Source organism: Salvelinus namaycush, chromosome 5 (assembly GCF_016432855.1).
Source record: "Salvelinus namaycush isolate Seneca chromosome 5, SaNama_1.0, whole genome shotgun sequence".
NCBI classification, from domain to species: domain Eukaryota; kingdom Metazoa; phylum Chordata; class Actinopteri; order Salmoniformes; family Salmonidae; genus Salvelinus; species Salvelinus namaycush.
Window position 1 is genome coordinate 30,379,905 of NC_052311.1, and position 15,610 is coordinate 30,395,514.

A 15,610-nucleotide genomic window follows, 5' to 3' on the forward strand; every position below is an offset into this window, starting at 1 on the left:
ACCAGGTCAGGAAGGCAACATGACTACAACCCAACCATAGAGGAAGTGAAACGTCTTCGTGTTCACGTGTGTGACTATAAAGCCATGGTGGTCCATGCGACTTAGGACAATGTTAGCCCACTGAACTAAAGACTGAGTGTGTGTATGTGTGTGTATGTAGTGGCGACCCATCATTCAGGGCAGAGCCCCACCTATGTTGAAACCCACCAAAAAAATAATACTCATAAAAAAGGCTTACCTGTTTTGCATGTTATTTTGCCATTAATACGTGTCACATTTCAGTTTGCAAACAATGTAAAAAATGTTTTTTCAATCATTGAGTTAATAAAGCCACATACAAACATGGTCTCTTTCTTGCTTTCCTTAGTAAGGCAGCTCCAAAATGCAGATGTTTCAGCCTAGCTCAGTGCTTTCTGTGGTGGTGGGGCAGCCAGCGAGAAAATCCGGAGCGTAGGGGTTGGTAATGTTCTCTAGTTGCGCCATGATTAGCTCACTGTTCTGTCACTCGTGGTGACAGTACGTCACCGCCAAGTCTAAGGATAGGCTTTTACGCTACTGCTACTCTCTGTTTTATCATATATGCATAGTCACTTTAACCATACCTACATGTACATACTACCTCAATCAGCCCGACTAACCGGTGCCTGTATATAGAATCGTTACTGTTATTTTTCTCTGTCTTTTTTACTGTTGTTCTTATTTCTTTACTTATCTATTGTTCACCTAATACCATTTTTTAACTTATAAATTGCACTGTTGCTTAGAGCCTGTAAGTAAGCATTTCACTGTAAGGTCTACACCTGTTGTATTCGGCGCACGTGACAAAAAAACTTTGATTTGATTTGATTAGACCTCGAAAAATTCAATCACTAGCCTGCTATTCAATGGAGTGGCTGTGTGGTTCCAAATCTGGGATTACGGGTCTCTTTTACAAGTTTAAAATGATGAACATTCAACATTGGCCCTGCTGTCAATGAAGCATGATTTGTGCCACGCTCAAAACAACTGTGAACTCGGAACTGCGAAAACTTGACTTCAGTGAGTTCAAGGGAACTGGGAATTCTGGAAAAAAAATGAGCTCCGACTGGGAAATACGTTTTGAACGGCCATCCATCTCAGAACTGTAAGTCGGGAACTCGGGCCTCTTTCTAGAGCTATGACCTGAAGACTAATGACGACATCATGATTTGACCTTGTTTTTTTCCAGAGTTCCCAGTTGTCTTGAAAGCACCATACATCCAGAGAATGCCAGACTTTGATGACAAAATTTGCCCACGAAGGACCGCCGCGCCACCTTCTTGTTCAAGTGAGCACAACACAACAAGGTGAGTCCAAAAATGTATTGTATGGTGCTGTATAAATTATGTAATATGCCAGGGAGATATGTATACTGTAGCTAAGAAAGTAATACTAAGTGTATGTTGTGTAGTAAGCTGTTAGTAGCCCATGTGCCTCACCCTAATAATTAGGTCTATTTATCCCTTTTAATCGCACCTACTGTTCGGACTTGCTGGTGCCTATAACCTGTTTTAGAGAAATGTAATCATCAAATTTTGTAAGAGCTTTCATTGTCTACTTCTATGCCCACTTTATTTATCCTACGGTTCTGACTTGGTGTACAGGTAGAACACTGTAGGAACGGCCCATGTTCTGAATTCTGTGGCTGTACATTTCATTGCTAAACAAATAGTTATATTGACTAACGTTACATCCGTCCTAGCTCGCTCATTTATGTCTTAATCGAAATTACGGAATGCCTCTTATACGCTTGTTGTCCCCTTATGCCATAGTTTGTACATCTCAATTGTCATTAGAAACCACTTTTGTTTAAGCAAGTCAGCCATATCAGCTATGTTTTTTTAAAAGGCAGTCCCCTTTAATTAAGTTTAAACAAGCAGTATCTTTAAATCAGTTATGGTTCCCTTGATCGCTCCAACGTATGCAATCGTTTGATTACGCATATTATGGAAGCGCAAATGTGCTTATCATTGGAATGTTTGATGAACCTGGGAATGGAATTCAAAACACAGCGCTGTGAAAACAATTAAGAAGTATGAGTTTGGCAAACACTGAGAACATATGCACAACGTAGCCAAATCCAATGTCTAATATTAGGCCTAACGCGGAAATGCAATGCATCAACGGAACGCAACTAAAGGATCTAAAGATACTGCGTGTTTAAACGTAATTAAAGGGGACACAACCTAGAATAAGATGAAATGTTTAAAACGCATCTAAAATGCCGAACTTGCACATGTTCAATGCAGAATGGGTCAATATGCTGAAATGGATGACTGTGTTTTAAAGCGTTAAAGGAGGTCTAAAGGGGCATTACGTTTAACAATCAAACCAACAACTGCGTCATTGTAAACTGAGTGAATTAAAAGTGAATGATGGCGGATGAAATCCCAAATAAGACCCCACTGGAGAGGGCAGAGGAGCATTTAAATTCACTCTATGCAGCCCGGAGAGACAAACTTGGGAGTGTTGCTGGAGGAAACGTTGAAACTGTGAATGAGGGTCTTGAAGCATTTGATGCTGTTCTCAATGACTTTAAGAATGCTCATGAATCTGTGCTAGAGCTCGTCACAGAAGAGGAACAGGAAAATTAGAGCATTAACTATTATCAACCAATGAGGACTTATGAACATTTCCTGAAAGAGGTGGAAATATGGGAAAATGCTGAAGTTGAGCCACAAACGCTCATTGAACCACACGACAACATTTCTAATGTGTCAAAAATAACAAGTAAAACAAAGTATTCTAAGGCTGCATCCTCAGTGTCCTCTGCACGCCTAAAAGCTGAGGCTGAGTGAGCAGCTCTACTAGCTCGCCAAGCATCATCACAGGACAAGCATGCATTGGAACTGGAGAAAGCTCAACTGGAACAACAGAAAGCTCAACTGAATGTTAGGATGGAAAAAATGGCACTGGAAATGGACATAGCAGCATATAATGCCAGACTGAAGGTCCTGGAGAGTGTTGAGTCCACTCCTCAATCCCATGCCGTGGCAGCCCACTTACTAAGCCAAGACGATGGAATGAACTCATATTTTGAGAACCAAGAACCCGAGATCTATGAGGAACCTGAACCATCACCTGTTGAGTTTGATGCATTAGGTGCAGTTCTAAAGACCCCATTAAAAAGGGTTTTACAACAACCGACAACAAAGCCATCAAAACCTATTCAGAAAACAGCCATAAACCACACACCCCAGCAGTCAACAGCAAGGTCTAGCAATCAACACAGAATCAACACTGTGGGTATCAGTCATGATACCAGCCATGATAACCTCTCTACTGTCATGCAAAGGCAGAATGAAATTGCTGGCCTCCTTGTACTACAGCACACACAGGCCCCACTCCCTGTTAGGGAGATACCTATATTTGACGGTGATCCTCTAAACTTTAGGCCATTCATGCGTGCATTTGAGCATGGCATAGAAGATAAGACAAGCAGCCACCAGGACCCACTCTATTACCTGGAACAGTACACCTCTGGTTAGCCCAAGGATCTGGTCCGCAGTTGTTTGCATATGGAAGCCAGAAGAGGCTATGCAGAGGCTAAGAGGTTGTTAAAGGAACACTTTGGCAATGAAATCAAAGTCACCACTGCTTACATGGAAAAAGTTTGGAACTGGACAAACATCAAACCGGATGATGGAAAGAGACTGGGTGGCTATGCACTCTATCTTTGAGGTTGCTGTAACGCTATGCAAGACCTACAGAACATGGAAGAGCTTAATCTTCCCTCTAACATAAAGTTGATCATGTCAAAACTTCCTACAAGCTAAGGGAAAAACAGAGGTCTACAGCATGTGATATTTTCGAGAGAAGCCACCTGAGGGCCCAGTTCAGTGACCTGGTAACGTTCATGGAAAAACAGGCCAAAATATTGCAGGATCTGTTGTATGGAGATATTAAAGATCCCCTGTCCAACCAAAAGGTTTTTAAAAACCAAAACAGCAGCAGACTTTAACTTCTCTAGGGTAGGGGGCAGCATTTTCACGTTTGGATGAAAAGCATACCCAAATTCAACTGCCAGCTACTCATCCCCAGAAGATAAGATATGCATATTATTAGTATATTTGGATGGAAAACACTCTGAAGTTTCTAAAACTGTTTGAATCATGTCTGTGAGTTTAACAGAACTTATTTAGCAGGCGAAACCCAGAGGACAAACCATTCAGAATCATTTTTCTTTGAGGTCACTCTCTTTTCAATGAATTTTCATTGGGAAACCAGATTTCTAAGCGACCTGCTTGCAGTTCCTACGGCTTCCACTGGATGTCAACAGTCCTGAGAAATTGGTTGAGGTTATTCCTTTGTGTAATGAAGAAGTACGGCCATCTTGAACGAGAGTCACTCGACGTGTCCTGTTTGATAGAGGCGCGAGACCTACAGTTGGTTTTAATCCTGTATTGAACACAGATCATCCCGTCTTCAATTTTATTGATTATTAACGTTAAAAAATACCTAAAGTTGTATTACAAAAGTAGGTCGACATTTTTTGGCAAAGTTTACAGGTAACCTTTGAGATATTTTGTCGTCACGTTTGAGCAAGTTGGAACCTGTGTTTTTCTGGATCAAACGCGCCAAATAAATGGACATTTTGGATATATATCGATGGAATTAATCGAACAAAATGACCATTTGTGATGTTTATGGGACATATTGGAGTGCCAACAACAGAAGCTCGTCAAAGGTAAGGCATGAATTATATTTTTATCTCTGCCTTTTGTGTCGCGCCTGCAGGGTTGAAATATGCGTATCTCTCTTTGTTTACTCTGTTGCTATCCTCAGATAATAGCATCGTTTGCTTTCGCCGAAAAGCCTATTTGAATTCTGACATGTTGGCTGGATTCACAACCAGTGTAGCTTTAATTTGGTATCTTTCATGTGTGATTTAATGAAAGTTTGATTTTATAGTAATTTTCATAGTAATTCATTTTAATTTGGCGCTCTGCATTTTCTCAGGCTTTTTGCCAAGTGAGACAGTAGCGTCCCGTCTAAACTCAGATTTTTTGATATAAATATGAACTTTACCGAACAAAACATACATGATTTGTGTAACATGAAGTCCTATGAGTGTCATCTGCTGAAGATCATCAAAGGTTAGTGATTAATTTTATCTCTATTTCTGCTTTTTGTTACTGCTCTCTTTGGCTGGAAAAATGGCTGTCTTTTTCTGTGACTTGGCTCATACCTAACATAATCATTTGGTGTGCTTTCGTCGTAAAACCTTTTTGAAATCGGACACTTTGGCTGGATTTACAACAAGTGTATCTTTAAAATGGTGTAAAATACTTATATGTTTGAGGAATTTAATATATGGGATTTCTGTTGTTTTGAATTTGGCGCCCTGCAGTTTCACTGGCTGTTGACGAGGTGGGACGCTACCGTCCCACATACCCTAGAGAAGTTAAACAGCAGTTCAAGTCCAAGAGCAGGGGAAGCAGCTTTGCCACTGCAATAGCTGTAGTGACAGATTGCGACACTGAAAAACCTTTAAACGAACAAACATTCAAAGTGAAGAGACCAGGCACCTACCCTTCTGATGCTCCCAGTATCTCAAGAGCTCTGCAAGCTAAAGTGTGGATGGGAAGAAGTCATCCCCGAAGAACACTCTATTTCATGGAAGAGATGGCTCTCAGAGCTGGACCAGCTGTCCAGATTCCAGATTAATATGTGTATGATGCCTGAGAACTTTGGTCAAGTCAAGACCGCACAGCTGCATCACTTCGGTGACGCAAGTGAACAAGGTTATGGAACGGCAAGTTACCTTAGGTTCACAAACGGTATGGAAAAGGTCCGCACCGCATTCATGCTGGGGAAATCAAGAGTGACTCCACTCAAGCAGATGACGATCCCCAGACTGGAACTTGCTGCAGCAACATTGGCGGTGCGAGTGGACAGGATGTTAAGGTTGGAGCTTCAGATTGAACTTGAGGAGTCAACTTTCTCGACAGACAGCCAGTGTGTGCTGAAATACATCCGCAACGATACGAAGAGATTCCATACCTTTGTGGCTAATAGGGTTGCTGTGATCCGTGACCTATCGAAAGCAAAACAGGGGAGGTATTTGAACTCCAAACACAACCCAGCCAATGATGCCTCAAGAGGGTTACATGTTGAAACTTTCCTGAACTCAAAGAGATGGCTCCAAGGACCAGAATTCCTGGAGAAATCAAATCAAATCAAATCAAATCTTATTTGTCACATACACATGGTTAGCAGATGTTAATGCGAGTGTAGCGAAATGCTTGTGCTTCTAGTTCCGACAATGCAGTAATAACCAACGAGTAATCTAACCTAACAATTCCACAACTACTACCTTATACACACAAGTGTAAAGGGATAAAGAATATGTACATAAAGATATATGAATGAGTGATGGTACAGAACGGCATAGGCAAGATGCAGTAGATGGTATAGAGTACAGTATATACATATGAGATGAGCAATGTAGGGTATATAAACATAAAGTGGCATAGTTCAAAGTGGCTAGTGATACATGTATTACATAAAGATGGCAAGATGCAGTAGATGATATAGAGTACAGTATATACATATACATATGAGATGAGTAATGTAGGGTATGTAAACATTATATTAAGTGACATTGTTTAAAGTGGCTAGTGATACATTTTTACATACATTTCCATCAATTCCCATTATTAAAGTGGCTGGAGTTGAGTCAGTATGTCACGACTTCTGCCGAAGTCGTTGCCTCTCCTTGTTCGGGCGGTGCTCGGCGGTTGACGTCACCGGTCTTCTAGCCATCATCGATCCATTTTTCATTTTTCCATTGGTTTTGTCTTGTCTTCCCACACACCTGTTTTCAATCCCATCCATTACCTCTTGTGTATTTAACCCTCTGTTTCCCCTCATGTCTTTGTCAGAGATTGTTTTATGTCAGTGTTGTTTCTTGCTGTATAGGTGCGCAACGGGTCCTCGTACCCATGTTTATTTTATGTATGTACATTTTCGTGTTTGGAGCATGTTAAGTGGACATATATTAAAAGACTCCATTTACACTCCGTTTGACTCTCCTGCGCCTGACTTCCCTGCCACCTATACACACGACTCTGACACAGTATGTTGGCAGCGGCCACTAAATGTTAGTGGTGGCTGTTTAACAGTCTGATGGCCTTGAGATAGAAGCTGTTTTTCAGTCTCTCGGTCCCTGCTTTGATGCACCTGTACTGACCTCGCCTTCTGGATGATAGCGGGGTGAACAGGCAGTGGCTCGGGTGGTTGGTGTCCTTGATGATCTTTATGGCCTTCCTGTGACATTGGGTGGTGTAGGTGTCCTGGAGGGCAGGTAGTTTGCCCCCGGTGATGCGTTGTGCAGACCTCACTACCCTCTGGAGAGCCTTACGGTTGTGGGCGGAGCAGTTGCCGTACCAGGCGGTGATACAGCCCGACAGGATGCTCTCGATTGTGCATCTGAAGCAGAAACACAATGGCCGAAAGTCCTAGAGGAGCTTGGCTACATCCCTCCGGATGATCCAGAGGTGAAAGACGTCATCGTAAACAGTACAAGTGTGGAAGAAAAGAGTCCGACCAGCAAACTGATTGAGTACTATTCAACATGGAACAGCTTGAAGAAAGCAGTTGCCCGGATGCTGAAACTGAAGAGACTTCTTCTACAGTTAAGCCAGAAAAGGAAAGTTCACACAAAAACCGATCCAGGATCAGATCAGAGTTTAAAAACTCACTGAAGAAACAAATTGACAAGTTCAAACTGACATTTGGAAAAGAAAGTCTGTCTGTGGATGACCTAGATGAAGCAGAAAAGGTCATTCGATTTGAGCAACAACAGCACTTTAACTTCTTACGGCTGAAATGTATCTTGGATAGACATATACTTGAAAATCTACAACGCTCAGATTTCCCACTTCCTGGTTGGATTTTTTCTCAAGTTTTTGCCTGCCATACGAGTTCTGTTATACTCATAGACATCATTCAAACAGTTTTTAGAAACTTCAGAGTGTTTTCTATCCAAATCTACTAATAATATGCATATCTTAGCTTCTGGGCATGAGTAGCAGGCAGTTTACTCTGGGAACGCTTTTCATCCGAACGTGAAAATAGCGCCCCCAGCCATAAGAAGTTAAGAGGTGTGTCTTCTGCAGGCGGATGAAAACTAGAGCTGGAGAACAGAAGATGGTCGACCTTCCACAAGATTGGGTGTCACCTGATTTGCCGCCTTTCACCCATGTGGGCATAGATTACTTCGGCCCGATGGAGGTGAAGCGAGGCCGCGTTTGTCTGAAGCGGTATGGTGTGATCTTTACTTGCCTTGTGAGTCGAGCTGTCCATCTAGAAGTTGCTAGTTATCTGGATACAGATTCCTGCATCAATGCCCTGTGCAAGTTCATCTGTCGAAGGGGCCCAGTAACAAGTATCAGAACAGACAATGGCACCAACTTTGTTGGAACACACAGAGAGCTAGGAGAAGCTCTGAAAGAGCTGGATCACAACAAGATTCAAAATGAATTACTGAAGGAAGGAGTGACATGGTCATTCAACCCTCCCTCTGGAGCCCACCATGGGAGAGGTTGATCGGACTGGTGAAAAAGATCCTCTATTCAGTCCCTAAAGAGCAAGTAATGGATGATGAGGCTTTGCAGACGGCCTTGTGTGAAGTTGAGGCGATCACGAACGACAGACCAATCACAACTGTGACAAATGACCCTAATGATCTAGAACTCCTGACTCTGAACCATCTGCTTCATCTGAAAGCGAACCCAGTCCTGCCACCAAGACTATTCCAGAGAGGAGACCTATACTCACAAAAGAGATGGAAGCAAGTACAATATATCACTGACCTCTTCTGGAAGAGATGGATCAGGGACTATCTTCTACATATGCAGGAGTGGAACAAGTGGAACAAAACTAAGAGAAACGTCTTGTTGTCTTCTGTCGATGACACCGCCCCAAGGAACGCTTGGCTAATGGGGCGTGTGGTGGATGCTTTTCCAGGGGCCAAAGGTCGTGTCATGGTTAAGACCAAGACCATTATCTTACAGAGACGTATCGATAAACTCTGTCTGCTCCTGGAGGCGGTTGATTGAGACACACACACACACACACACACACACACACACACACACACACACACACACACACACACACACACACACACACACACACACACACACAGTGCTCCATCTTTGAAACACCTCTGATTCTTGGATGTCGTACTCTTACATTTTTGGATGTCAAACTCTTATATTTTTGAACGTCAAACTCTTGACATTTTTGGAAGTTGAACACTTGAACACTTCAACTCTGAGACTGAGATCAATGGACTCTTGTCCTATATGGGACTTGTATATTTGTATGAAATATTAATATATTTGGTGAAATATTAGGTACGTACCTTTTATGATTTATCTTTACCTGATTGAGATATATTCCTTTGTTATTAGTTTTTGGCTCCACCTCTTGCCCATTCATTGTACTGTGGTAAGTGTGTTAGTAACAGGATAAAGGCAGGAAGTTGGGCCTTCGGGGGAAGAGGGGTCCTATCTAGAAGCGGGAGCGATACAGTCTTTTGACCATACAGACATACAGGCATATATATGTCAAGTAATCTATGATCTAAGTTGATTGGAGAATCATTTTTTGTTAGATATAAGAAAAATAAATATTTTTGTTGCACCATATCCCTGGATCTCATTGAATGTTTTTGTCGTTTGGGAACTTGGAATGTGGACAGTATGCGTACCTAAACAATCCCGCTTCAGGCTTGGGCAGTGGCTATGGTCAATTGGTAAGGAAGCCACTACAAGGCTGAATTAACTGTTTCGCTGCCAGACAGGGCTCCGCTGATGTAGCCTGATGTAGCCAGGTGTACCCAGGTGTAGCAGTGGTAAGATGTTGAGACTGCTGTTGGGACAGCTTAATGTAGGCCCTAACTGTCACGTGTGCTCCCTCTCCGGCCTCTAGGTCACTCGTTATGGCGCACACCTGTCACCATCGTTTCGCACACCTGCACGTCTTCAGACTCCCCTGGACTACATCACCTCCCTGATTACCTTCCCTATATATGTCACTCCCTTTGGTTCCTTCCCTAGGCGTCATTGTTTCAGTATCTGTGTCGTGTCTGTGCGTTGTGTGAGTTTTCTTGTTTTGGGTTACGTTACGTTTATTTTATTAAAACACTCACTCCCTGAACTTGCTTCCCGACTCTCAGCGCACACGTTACGCTAACAGTTTGTGGGCACCGTTTGTCACCGTTAAAGTGCAATTCATGTATTGTTTAGTGTTGTGTTGTGTAGTGGCTTTGCTGGCATGCATTCCACTTTTTTTTGTTTTTGCCCCACCAAGATCTAGATGCTGAAATCACCTCTGTGTGTATGTGTGTGCGCGTGTGTGTGTACATTGTGTGTGTGTACATAAGGATACACTGCAAAGGGGAGAGTCTGACGTCGTCTCCAGGCATGGTGGTGATATTGAGACGGACAGCGCTGGGGAACTGGCTCATCAACTGGTTCTGGAAGTCTTCTCTACGCTCGTACTCCTTCCCCCGGTGAATAAACACCTTGTTCTGAGGTTATAAACAGTTACACACAACCATAAGGCGGTTATGAACAGTCATAAACACTACATAAGACTGCATTCTTTATTTTTTTTTAGATGTTGATATTGCTTCCTCTTGTGGATTGACAATCTGTTGTTTACTTCATAAGTGCAATAAACCATGATTGACCAACCCAAAATCATGTAGATATAAGCTCTTTCACATTTCATTTGGAGCTAAAACTAGACATTGTGAATACAAGGTTAGGCAGATGCTTAGACATACCCTGAGGAAGGGAGGGTAACCCTGTCCGTAGTAGCCCACAGCAAAGTAGTCTGGCTTGGGCCTCAGGATCGTCATAATGTTCTCATAGAACCTAGCCTGCTGCTTCTGCAGAGAGAGGGGGGGGGGAGTAGAGAGGTAGAGGAGAGGGAGAGAGATGAAAGGTTAGGGAGAGAGAGAGAGAGGATGTTGGGGGAGATAGAGGTAGTAGGGGTGGGAGAGATAGAGATGGGAGAGCGGGTTAGGGGGTAGGGTGGAGAGGGGAAGAGAGAAAGACAGACAGAGAGTGTGTGGGAGAAACAGAGAGTGTGTGGGAGAAACAGACAGACCGGGAGTGTGTGGGAGAAACAGAGAGTGTGTGTGAGAGAAACAGACAGACAAAGAGTGTGTGGGAGAAACAGAGAGTGTGTGGGAGAAACAGACATACAGAGAGTATGTGGGAGAAACAAAGAGTGTGTGGGAGAAACAGAGAGTGTGTGGGAGAAACAGAGAGTGTGTGGGAGAAACAGACAGACCGGGAGTGTGTGGGAGAAACAGAGAGTGTGTGGAAGAAACAGACAGACAGAGAGTGTGTGGGAGAAACAGAGAGTGTCTGGGAGAAACAGACAGACCGGGAGTGTGTGGGAGAAACAGAGAGTGTGTGGAAGAAACAGACAGACAGAGAGTGTGTGGGAGAAACAGAGAGTGTGTGGGAGAAACAGACAGACTGGGAGTGTGTGGGAGAAACAGAGAGTGTGTGTGAGAGAAACAGACAGACAAAGAGTGTGTGGGAGAAACAGAGAGTGTGTGGGAGAAACAGACAGACAGAGGAAGATAGAGACAGGATAAAGCTACAGCAAGACACATTGCACAACCTGCAAAGTCTTGTTTTTCAATGCTGAAATACAGGACAAAAGATAAAAGGACAAAATCCAAGGGCAGAATCTATCATATTTATTGCACAACGACAACTTCCAGAGGAGCAGAGAAGACTTTCTCTCAGGCGACAAAGGGGATGGATGGAGAAATACTACACGTGCTCTTTTTGTTTGAGTGACTGAGACTCTTGGGAGGCGAGAGAGGAGAAAAACGACGAGAGGGTGGAAGCGGAGGAGAGGAGTGTATTGAACAGTCACTCCAAATGTGATGTACTTTCAGGCTGAAGGAGAGGAGAAGTCAAGAGAGAGCGAGAAGAGTAGAGGAAAGTTCTCGGGGGCCCCTGTGAAGGGTGTTAGAAATCAAGAAGAAACGCTAATGAGGGCAGCTTGCAGACAAAACATATCCATATACGGAATAGGACGCAACAGTGTGTTGTGCGTGTCTTACCAGACTCTGGCTGAGCAGCTCGTATTCAAACACTTCCATCTCGTACTGGTCAGCCAGCTCCTTACACAGAGTTATAGCTTCCTCCCACATCTACACAACACAGAGAGACGAACGATTACCAACACACCCATGGAGAGAAGAGAGGTTCTACAAAATAACCAACTCCAACACTTCTACAGAGAGCAGAGAGTACGTAATATATCAAGATCACCGACTCCGCAACAGAGAGCACAGAGACTGTGTCCAACTTCATGACGTCTATCTATCCAGCAAAGACACTACACAGAATCAAGATAGCCGACTCTGCTCCTGACCTTGCCCTTGTCGAAGTACCCGATGATGGTTTCATAGAGATTCTCCTTCTGCTGGCGCTGGGTCTGACAGCTACGCAGCTCAAACTGGGGACTGCACTGGTCCTCTGACCACTGAGAGGGGAAGGGGAGAGGGAGACGTAGGAGGGATTTAGGGAGGGACGGAGGGGGGAGAGACAGTGAAAGAGAGGGGGCAGAGATGAAACAACCAGAGCGGAAGGACATGCTATAAAAAGGATTGTGAAGGCTACAGGACAAGGGTCCCCAATTACATTCAGCCACAGGATGTTTTGTTTCTTGAGTGGATGGTCAGGTGGTCGGAGCATAGTTCTATAAATCATTTGTCAACTGCAAATTGACCGCAAGAAGCTCAAACGGATATACAGTGGTTCTTCCTTCAAAAGTTGCGGCGTACTGCAGCACAGCTTGCAGGGTGGCGCTGAATTCTACGGCACGTTATTTAAGTGTCAGCCATTGTTGCCAGAATGACGCAATTTATCACAATATGCCACCATCTACCACAAACGGTGGCGGCATAAGCTCAAAACGTTTAAAGGAAGAACCACTGTAGCGTTTGACAAAAACCGAATCATTTAAACCTTGATTACACTGAGATACATGAACATATGGCTCTATATTAATGCGTGGGAATACTTGGGAATCGACTTCCTAAATTAAAATCACTTTAAGCTAAGTTAAGTTCCTGGTGATTTCACAGTCCTTTATGTCCTTAACAGTCCTTTTTTTTGTGCTCAGAGGACCAAATAAAATGAGAAGTGAATGTCAATGTGTGTGTACGCACGCGCGTGTGTGTGTGTGTGTGTTCGTGTGTGGTGGGTGGGTGGGTGTGTGCATGTCTGTTTTTGTGTACCTTGAGCAGGCGAGAGTGAAGCAACAGGGTGTATGCAGCCTCTGTGTAGTTTTCCACAGCCATGTGAAGGTCTCTCAGCTTGTAGAGGTATCTGTAACACACACACACACAGACACACACACAGACAGACACACACACAGGTTAATACACATCAAACTGTACTGTATACCATTGTCCACTAGATGTCACTGTTGCCCAGACAACTTAGTGACTGGACCAACATTCTGTGATATATGTAGCCAATCTGTTACGTGATTGTGATGACTTGACCTGTACACATCACCGTCTGACATGAACACTGTGGAACTTAGTGGGCAGAACTTTATTGTGTCCTCAGGGACAAAAAACATGAGTCTGCCCTCGCTATGCAGCTTACCTCAACCCTAGGTCTCCCTTTCACCTCTCTCTCTCTTTCTATTTATCTTCTTTTTTTCTGTGTTCTCTCTGCCCTCTCCTTTCCTCTTATTTCTCTCTGTCTCTCTCGATGTCTCTCTCGGTGTCTCTCTCTGTGTCTCTCTCTGTCACCCTATGTGTCTCTCTAAGTGTCTCTCTCTGTCTCTCTCTGTGTGTCTCTCTCTGTGTGTCTCTCTCGGTGTGTGTCTCTCTCTCTCTCTGTCTCCCTCTGTTACTTCTAACCCTCCCTGTCACCCATTCTCAGCAGATACATTGGTACCTTTTTCAGATTCTGTCAAATGTGACATTTTAAGGGTTTTTAACATTCTAGGTTTCCAACAGAGAAAAGCAGTGTATCTTTCACTAGCTTAACTTTCATTTCCTCCTACATCTGTTTAATACAGTGCATTCAGAAGGAATTCAGACCCCTTGAATTTTTCCACATTTTGTTACATTACAGCCTTATTCAAATATGGATTAAATGGTTTCTTCCCTCACCCATCTACACACAATACCCCATAATGAAAAAGCAAAAGCAGGTTTTTAGAGATTTTTGCTAATTTATACAACCCCCCTCCCCTCACATGTACATAAGTATTCAGGTACTTTACTCAGTACTTTGTTTAAGCACCCGTGGCAGTGTTTTCAGCCTTGAGTCTTCTTGGGTATGACGCTACAAGCTTGGCACACCTGTATTTAGGAAGTTTCTCCCATTCTTCTCTGCAGATCCTCTCAAGCTCTGTCAGGTTGGATGGGGAGCATCGCTGCACAGATATTTTTCGGTCTCTCCAGAGATGTTAGATCGGGTTCAAGTCCGGGGTCTGGCTGGGCCACTCAAGGACATTCAGAGACTTGTCCCAAAGCCACTCCTGCGTTGTTTTGGCTGTGTGCTTAGGGTCATTGTCCTGTTGGAAGGTGAACCTTCGCCCCAGTCTGAGGTATTGAGCGCTCTGGAGCAGGTTTTCATCAAGGATCTCTCTGTACTTTGCTCCGTTCATCTTTCCCTCAATCTTGACTAGTCTCCCAGTCCCTGCCACAGAAAAACATCCACACAGCATGATTCGACCACCAATTTGCTTCACCATAGGGATGGTGACAGATTTCATCCTCTTTGGTCTTGAGGCCAAAGAGTTCAATCTTGGTTTCATCAGAGCAGAGAATCTTGTTTCTCATGGTCTGGGAGTCTTTAGGTGCCTTTTCGCAAACTCCAAGCGGGTTGTCATGTGCCTTTTACTGAGGAGTGTCTTCCATCTGGCCACTCTACCATAAAGGCCTGATTGGTGGTGTGCTGCAGAGATGTTTGTCCTTCTGGAAGGTTCTCCCATCTCCACAGTTGAACTCTGGCGCTCTGTCAGATTGACTATCGGGTTCTTGGTCACCTCCCTGACCAAGGCCCTTCTCCTCAGATTGCTCAGTTTGGCAGGGCGGCCAGCTCTAGGAAGAGTCTTGGTGGTTCCAAACTTCTTCCATTTAAGAATGATGGAGGCCACTGTGTTCTCGGGGACCTTCAATACTGTAGACATTTTTTGGTACCCTTCCCCAGATCTGTGCCTCGACACAATCCGTGTTGGACCTCTACGGACAATTTCTTCGACCTCATGGCTTGGTTTTTGCTCTGACATGCATTGCAAACTGTGGGACAATATATAGACAGGTGTGTGCCTTTCCAAATCATGCCCAATCAACTGAATTTACCACAGGTGGACTCCAATCAAGTTGTAGAAACATCTGAAGAATGATCAATGGAAACATGATGCACCTGACCTCAATTTCAAGTCTCATAGCAAAGGGTCTGAGTACTTATGTAAATAAGGTATCTGTTTTTTTTATACATTTGCAAAAATTTCTAAAAACCTGTTTTGACTTTGTCATTATGGGGTATTGTGTGTAGACTGATGAGGGGAAAAAATGTATTCA

General features: G+C 43.6%; 1 protein-coding gene across 1 annotated transcript in view; it reads right to left on the minus strand.

The window, feature by feature from the left end:
- dock2 (dedicator of cytokinesis 2) overlaps nt 1-15,610 on the minus strand; it is a 73,028-nt gene that overhangs the window by 6,516 nt on the left and 50,902 nt on the right. Inside the window, exons 11-15 of the mRNA XM_038993939.1 lie at nt 13,301-13,391; nt 12,433-12,543; nt 12,119-12,208; nt 10,817-10,921; nt 10,417-10,558 (exon numbers count right to left, since the gene is read on the minus strand). Coding sequence (XP_038849867.1) covers nt 10,417-10,558; nt 10,817-10,921; nt 12,119-12,208; nt 12,433-12,543; nt 13,301-13,391 — 539 coding nt within the window. The remainder of the gene's footprint in view (nt 1-10,416; nt 10,559-10,816; nt 10,922-12,118; nt 12,209-12,432; nt 12,544-13,300; nt 13,392-15,610) is intronic.